The following is an 8976-nucleotide window of genomic DNA, read 5'->3' as shown; positions in this document are numbered from 1 at the left end:
TATATATATATAGGGTTGGGTTCACGTGAGACCAGACTGTTTTCGTGAGACCCGTGAGATCACATTTTTACACTTGAAACTTCACAGCAAAAACATTGTGAAGGTTACCTTCACATCATTTTGCTGTGAAGTTTCAAGTGTTAAAATTTGGTCTCACGGGTCTCACGAAAACAGGTTGGTCTCACGTGATCCCAAGTCTATATATATATATATATATATATTTGTAAAAGTGCTTATTAACCTATGTGGTGTTAAACTAAAGTTTTATAAAAAAATGTTTGGATTAGCTTATGGCAGTACCAAAGGTAATAAGCTAATAAATTGTTTTTTAGTATTTATAAAATTTTGCTTATATATGTAAAATATTGAAAAAGGGCTTAATAACAAAAAAATAAAAAGAAACACCAAATCCATTCCAGGCTACGCTTCTTCCCCAGTTTCATAACAAAAAAAAAACTCAAATAAAAAAGGGCATTCAATCTCGATATCTCTAGGGTTCCAGTTTCAAGAATCACTTCCAAACACATGAAATCAAAGAAAAAAACAACAATTCATAGAGAAACTCACTCGATTTCGTGTGTATAGAACCTGAAGTTGATGAAGGATCAGTATTCGAAACGATAAATGGGTGGTCAGACGAGCAAAATGGGTGAAACAAGTAGGAGAAGGACCAACTGCTCCTTGTGTTAAAGACAACGACGACTCCCACTGGTTCTGTGGATCACAAAACCCTCACACTCGCAGCGAAAGACAACGACGACTCCCGTTGTGGATCATAAAACCCAAGTTCAACAAACACTTTCCCCCAGTTTCAATCTCAACTTCGATTTCTTGTACTTGAAGGTCGATTTTGGTTTCTATAGGTGAAGAAAGGCCGTGAATTGTGTTTGTGAGGAAGGAGGAGCAACTAGGAACTGGTTTAGGGTTAAAACAGTAAATTGGTTTCTAAAGCTAATAAGATGAATCTGATAATTTAAAATAGAGTAACTTATCAAAAACTCCTTATCATCGGTTTGACACAGGTATAAACATTTTTTCTTTTTCTTAATTCAAACACTTAAAACTGCTTATTACCGGTACCACACTGCAATAAATTAATAAACAATTTAAACAAGCAGTCCCAAACACCTATAATTAAAAAGATTAAATATTTTAGAAACTCTTGAGAACTAATTGTGGTAATGGATGAAATCTAATCTTGCAACTCCCATTAAATGCATTTATTGATTAAAATTAAAAAGGGTAGATGGGTAATTTCATCTCTTAATTTATTATGTGTTATGGGTTTCAATCTCTGTCTCTTCACAACCGCTTTCTTCAATCACATCCGCCATTAAAATAAAACCCTTATTTTATTTATTTATATATTTTCCAATATTTGATATTTACATTATCTTGTAATATTCATTATTAATGTCAACGTATATAAATATCTATATTATATTATAAAATATTTGACAAAAAAATTTAAAGACTATTTTTTATGTATAAAGTACTATTTATTGATGCATATTACTTAAAATTCAAGATTACTGTGCGTAAGTATAACTTATTAAAGCTTTATTTTTGAATTTGTGTAACTAACTATAAATAAACATAATCAAATACGAGATAGACATCTGATTTTAAATATAAAAAATCCAAAATGTTATTAGGATAATCATTAGTTATAATAAAATACTTAATTATTATCTTTATAAAAAATATATTATTAAACGATAAATAAATTACTTTGTTATTAGATTTAAATTAAGTTATAAATAAAATATTAAATTAAAGAAATTATACAAAAAAACAGAACTTTAAATAATAAATTTATTGCTAATACCGATATATATTTTTTCCAAATTTCTATGACATATTTAAATTTATATTTTATTTAAAAATAAAAACATTATCGTTTTATCAAAACCACCAAAAATCGTATTATATTGACATACATAAATTATAAAATGAAACATTAAAATTATGATATATCTCGCTATATTATGTAAGCACCATTCTAGTTAATAATAAATGATTGATTTTCTGTGAGAATGGAAGTTATGGTGATAATCGTAAGAAAATATCTCCATCATTAAATAAATTCTAATTGAAAATCAGCACTAATGCGGTACATCAAGATATACTATATCAATTCCCGTGATAAACATAATTCACGGGGGAGAGAGTGAGATTAAAAGTGATCAAATGTTCAGATCTCTTCTTACGCTTCTCACCTTAACTCTTATTTTTCACATGATTCTTCGTCAAATCATAAATGTATATGAACTTATATATATATATATATAAACAGACCTAGAATTTTTTTTCAAGTGGTGACATAATTTGACTATAAGAAATAAAGATACATATATTTTCATAAAATCATCATTGGTGTGTTTTCTTATGTCTGGTTTCGTGCTCGAGTCTTATATTGTAAAAAATTTCAGAAATATAATAAATCTGAAATTGAAAGTTAAAACAAAGAAAATGTCACAAACGAGATTCAAACCCTGTCTGGGTGGAAGAAAAGTCATGCAAACCAACTATGTTTTATGGTATAACTGTAGTTTCAAAATATATATGATTGTACACAACAAAATGATATTGTGACACATTTCACGACCCTATAAATTTTTTTACACTACGACGTAGCAATGAAGCAGTGGTCCGTGCCACTGTATCCAATAGAGTAGGTCCGCCCCTCAATACACATGTATTTTCATCATTATATTTTATACATGAATGTTTACATTCATCACCACACAGACATACATACAGGGGGCGGATGCAATAGCAAAAAGGGGAGGGGGGAAGGGACACTACTCAAAAACTAAAAAAAAGTTAAAATTTAGGTTTTACATGATTTACCTTTTACTTCCCCCATTACATTTTTCCACGGGCTCCCATCCCAACCGAAACCGTTACTCGAACAAAAAACACTAAAAAATCCCTCGAAATCAACCAATTTTTTTTAAAAATCACTCCAAACGTTGTAATTAGGTAAAAAACACATCGGACGATTTTGCGGGCCTTTAGTCTACCTTAGTATCTTAAAGATGACCCCACTGAACAAAAAACATGGATCTGCCACTGCAGACATATATATAAGGAGTTTCATATATAAACAATTTAACTAATATAAACCTTACAAACTAATCAAATGTGATTTTTACAGAAACAATGAGAGTTTATTTATTATGATCTGAATATTTATGAAAGATGATCATAGTTGATTGACTTCATTCATTATGATTAACGCTATAGATCACTGAGATAATTAAGATATTTATGAATGTACTAGTTAGAGTCTTTGTATTTGAAACTCTCTCTCTATCTTTCTTCTTTTATATGTATTTGAAACTATATTCACGTGAGACAAGACTGTTTTCGTGAGACACGATTTTTACACTTGAAACTTCACAACAAAATGTTGTGAAGGTAAAAAGAAGGCGAATCTTCACTGCAAAAACACTGTGAAGGTTACATTCACAGTATTTTGTTGTGAAATTTTAATATAAAAATCGTGTCTCACGAAACAGTTTTATCTCACATGATCCCAAAGTCTCTCTCTCTCTACATATACACACACACATATGTATATATGTGTATAGATGTATATATATAGGGACTTAAAAATTTGAGAACTCCAAAATTTGTAAGATCTATGAGAACTTTTATTTTAAGGTTTTGTTTCACTTAATGGTTCTAAATTCTTCTGAATGATTTTGTATCATGGGCGTCCCTTAACCATTAAGCGTCTTAATTTTATTTTAAACAATTATCAAACAAATATTTTTCATTTTACATTATATCATGATAGCCTCTTAATTATTCTAACTACTTAATTATTCTACATCAAACCATTAAACAACTTTCAAACTTATTTTATTTTACGTCATCAGAAAATAATAATTATACGTATTTAATGTGAGAAATATAAAGATGAGGATCACAAAATAAATGGATGGATTCACATCTTACATTCAACGACAACTTCCTTTTCTAATTTTTATGCTTACATACCTAATAAATACTCATATATTTTATTTCAACAAGTTGCGGTCACATGATTTTGTCGAACGGGTGCACATTTAAGGTGGATCAAAGGCCTGTAAAATCGTTCGATTTGTTTGTAGTTGTATTCCACTGTTTCAAGAGATTTTTTTGGTCGATTTGGTTGCACTTTTTCGGATTTTTTGATTACTTTGTATTTATAATTAGGCATGATGGGGCGGGTTTTGTAATCCCCGGCCCCGGTTTGTAGTAACGTCCCCCGGCCCCGCTCCCTGGCGGGTACGGGGATTATCATCCCGTCTCCGGTCAAATCTCTAGCAATCCCCGGTAAAACCCCATAAATAGTTTCCTTTAGTTTGATTCTACCGGGGATCCCCGGCCCAGGCCCCGGTTTGAGTAACATCCCCCATCTCCGTTCGGGTCGGGTGAACCGGGTTCCCCACCGGGTCGGGGTAAATCACCATCCCTATATATAATATCTCAGAGCACTCCTCGAAGTTTCACATGTTCATCTTTCATACCTAAAAAAATTCTACATGCAAAAATTGGTAGAACCAGTGCAAGGGACCCTACTGGGGTCTTTCATTAGTCTGCCCTTGATTTCAACCAATGTGTTATCCATGTCAGTGAACCTATAGCAGAGCATATGGTGGCACGTGCCACGGTATTATCCCTCCGTCGAAAGGTAAAAAAAATTAGGTTCGTGAAAGGTGCAACCATATTAATTTGTGGTGTGCCACCGTATGTATTTTGAAACTACAATGAGAACATGTTTTATTTGGTAGAGTTGGTTTGCAAGACTTTTATTCCACGCTAGAACCAATTTTGAATCTTGTTAGCCTCATTTTCTTAGTCAAATAATGCCACCGTTTGAAAAAAAAAATTATGTACATTTGTTTCTTATAGTCAAAAGGTGCCACCGTTTGAATTTTTTTTGGGTCCGTCCCTGATCCATGTACATATGTACTACAATAAGATTGACATGAGGTCTAGTTGGTCTAGTGGTGGCAAGGGCACTTGACTTCCTAGGAGGACTAGTGTTTGAATCCCACCCTAGTCAATTAATTGATGGGTACCTCCTTCCGTAAATGTCTTGCCTTGGGCGTGCCCGCAAAGGTCCGATTCCAGGGGAGGACATGTTGTCTTTTCCGGTGCTTGCTTATGAGGTATGGCAAGTAGGGCTCACAAAATGTGGACCACGGGGCAATGAGGTCCCCGCCAATAAACCTTTTACAATAAGATTGACATGTTATGACGTTAACAGACATTCTATTGTAGTATTTAATATGAATCTGTGGTTTTTATATAAAGAAGTTACAAACGTACGTTGAATAACTGAACAAAATTTTATCCTAACTTAACGAATTCCTTATAAAATATAATATGACTCGATAAGTAAATCATCTTATGCGTCTTTTTATCTGATATTTCTCGAAAGAAGTCATACAACAGCATCATAAAAACCAGATTCTGTTACAATAATTTATTCGAATTTATGACTCTTATGCCCCCAACCATTTACAATATTTGTTACTCCCACATGAATACTTTATAAAGGGATTCGACCTCTCCTATGAACTCAAAGATTATCAATGGAGTCTCTTATAGAGGGAATAACACGTAGAAAAACAGCTTTAAAACCTATTAAAATCACCAAAAGAAACCCTACCACCACCATTAGCAACCACCATGATGGTGGTGGTGGCGTCAGCCACGATGACGATGGTGTTGACAACCAGTATATGATCGTGAGTGGTGAAGAGGAACCATTGAGCCCATCCGCACGTTTATTCCATGAACCAAATTTCAACGTGCACGTCATAGCTATTATGGGTTCCAAGAACCCCATTGACCCTCGTGTTGCGTACGAGAAGTTGCCACAGACTTTGCTTAAGCATCATCGGTTCTCCAGTTTGCAGGTAATACTGTATTTGGCTTGACACTTTATTTTCATAATATATATTTGAACATTTATCTAAAATTTAATATACGTTTTTAATAGACATTTCACAAGAAATATGACTTTTATTTAAGATAAAACCACCATTATTATTTTTATAAATTAATTTTTTTTTCTACCGAGAAAAAAATACGATCCGTAATGATGGTTATTTGGATTATATACGTAGTCGATGAATTTTATAAGTTCATTTATTAAAAATAAAAAATGGTTATATGTGTATGACTTGTAATTTTTGAGACGAGAATTGTTTTTGCAAGCCAACATTTTTACACTTGAAACTTCCCACCAAAACACTGTAAAAATAACATTCACAATGTTTATGTTGTGAATGTTTGATTTTTTACAATCACAACATTTTATCGTCACATGTCACCTTTTTGTTCCACCGTAGTGAGATAAAAAGTTGTAGGGTCGTGAAATATGTTAACGTATATATTTAAAAACTACAATAATAATACAAGTTTTTAGATCCGAATTCAGATAACCGGTCCTTTGTGCATTTTGTGTAATGGTCAAATAGTCAATACTCAATTGTCATCTTAACGATGTCGTTTTTATAAATCTGTAATTTTCCACCATCTTGCAGGTTGTGGACGACAAAAATGGCGGAATGAAATGGGTTCCAACAAATGTAAATCTACACGACCACATCATCATCCCTACCATCCCACAAACCCTAGAGTCCCCTGATAAATTCCTCCAAGATTATGTCTACAATCTCAGCAAGACCTCCATTGATTCTTCAAAACCCATGTGGGATCTCCATCTCCTCAACCTTAAAACCTCCGATGCGGTGGCCATCGGAATCTTCCGCATCCACCACTCCCTCGGCGACGGCACCTCCCTCATGTCTTTGCTACTTGCTTGTACTCGCCAGATCTCTAATCCCGACGCCGTCCCCACCATCCCCACCAGCAAGACTAAGAATTCCGGCTGGTTTTCCTACTACAGCTCCAGCTCCGGTGGTGGAGGCCCGTGGTGGCGACGGTGGTTCATGACGGTTTGCATGGTTTTCTGGTTGGTTTGGAATACGTTGGTGGATGTGACGTGTTTTATGGCGACGGCGGTGTTCTTGACAGATACTGAAACGCCGTTAAAAGCTCCGGCGGGGGCTGAGTTTACTCCGAGGAGATTCCTTCACCGGACGGTTAGTCTTGACGATATGAAGCTCATCAAGAATGCAATGAATACGGTGAGACACGTTTTTTTAACTATTGAATTAATCATTTGATAATGTATATAGTGAGATTTAATATATATTTTTTTAGAATTTAATATACTGATTAACACAATTTTTTATTTTATAATACGTTTGTTTTACATGTATTTGGTTCACAATGTGAACCTTTTTGACGTGTTTGTAAAACAAAAATACACGTAAAAAAAGTTTGACATTGTGAATCAAATATATATGAAACATACATTTTGTAAAACAAATATATGTTAATTAATATATTAAATACTATATTTAGATGTTAAGAATTTATATAAAACAAAATTTTAAGGTAGAAGTTCTCAAATTATTAAGCTATATTTATTTCATAATATATACAGTTTACAATGTGAAACTTTTTTACATATAACTTTTGTTTCGTAAAGAGGATTACAATTTTTGAGATATATGTTATTTGTATACAAATTTTATTTAATTTTATTCTTTTAATTTTACAGACTATTAACGACGTCGCATTAGGTGTCACCCAAGCTGGATTATCAAGGTATCTGGACCGCAGATATGGTGAGTTGTTCAAACTATCTTCATTACAGCTAGGGGTGTAAATGATACGAGACAACTCGCAAGCTACTTGAGATCGACTCGGTTAACGCTCGATTTGAATAGGCTTGGCTCGAACTTGAGCTCGATTCGACATATAAACGAGTCGAGTCAAACTACCCAATATTCGACTCGAAAAGCTCGTGAGATACTCGATTATTTTATAAATAATTAGTTTTAAAATATAATTAGTTTTTATGATAAAATTTGTAAAATATAGATATTAAAAATGTCTTGTATTTTTAGATATTTAAACAAAACTATGTATTTTTTAATTATAAAAATTAATCAATTATTTTTTTTATTAAAATCGCAATTAAAAAATGACAAAGAAAAACTATAAAAAAATTAGTGAAATTGTTCTACATTGGAATAGAGATGTTAAATGAAGGAAGAAAAAATGTCATAAAAAGAGAGGGAGGTGAATGAAATTTCTAACTTTGTCTTTTTGATGTAAAGTTTGAAGTTGATCCTTTTAGTTTTATAAAAATTAATTGAACATCTTTAAGTTTTAAAAATTTATAAGAAAAAGATCCTAATATTTCATAAATTTCAATGGATAAGCTTGATTTGAGTTGCAGTTCGAGCTTGTTTCGAGTTCGAGCTTGAGAAATAGTTATCGATTTTGAGTCGAGCTTTAATTTTTACTACTCGCGAGTGTTCGAGTCGGGTTCGAGCTTGGAAATTGGGTTTCGAGTTCGAATCGAGTATAGTGATACTCGAGCCCGACTTGCATCATTTACACCCCTAATCACAACTTTGTTATAAATTTTATAAAAAAGTATCAAATATCAAAAAATTTATAAAAATCGCATCGAACTCCAATAACTATTTTATTTATGCGATTTCATTATTTCCAATACGCTTTAAAAAATTTGTAAAAAGTTATAACACGTTCGACCTTCAGTTACCTCAAATTCCATTTTACGAATCGTTTTTATTTAAAAGTATTCGAGTTTCTTTATTCAGTTATATTTGTATCATACATAGAAAGTAAAGTTTTATAGCACGAACAGTTGACGAATCTACATAAACATAATAAAGTGTCTATTTACAAAAAGCGTATTTGATATCTTTGAAGGTCATGGGAAAGAAGATGAAAGCACAATCTCAACCGAGAAGAAAAATAACCTCCCGAAAAAGAAGATACGTTTGCGTTCAACGCTTTTGGTCAACATAAGACCATCTTCAGGCATTCAAGTGAGTGCTATAATATATATATATATATATATATATATAT

The 8976-nt window shown here is 32.6% G+C and overlaps 1 protein-coding gene across 1 annotated transcript in view; it reads left to right on the top strand.

Annotated features, from left to right (window-relative positions):
- The first annotated feature begins 5591 nt into the window (after nt 1–5591).
- Nucleotides 5592–8976, top strand: part of LOC112526953 (O-acyltransferase WSD1-like) — an 8843-nt gene continuing 5458 nt past the window's right edge. The window contains exons 1-4 of the mRNA XM_025137407.1: nt 5592–5918; nt 6549–7154; nt 7634–7700; nt 8818–8936. Of these exons, the coding sequence (XP_024993175.1) occupies nt 5592–5918; nt 6549–7154; nt 7634–7700; nt 8818–8936 (1119 nt within the window). The remainder of the gene's footprint in view (nt 5919–6548; nt 7155–7633; nt 7701–8817; nt 8937–8976) is intronic.

Source organism: Cynara cardunculus (genome assembly GCF_001531365.2).
Source record: "Cynara cardunculus var. scolymus isolate 2C chromosome LG 14, CcrdV1, whole genome shotgun sequence".
Taxonomy (NCBI): Eukaryota; Viridiplantae; Streptophyta; class Magnoliopsida; order Asterales; family Asteraceae; genus Cynara; species Cynara cardunculus.
This window is presented reverse-complemented; position numbering and strand designations above follow the sequence as displayed.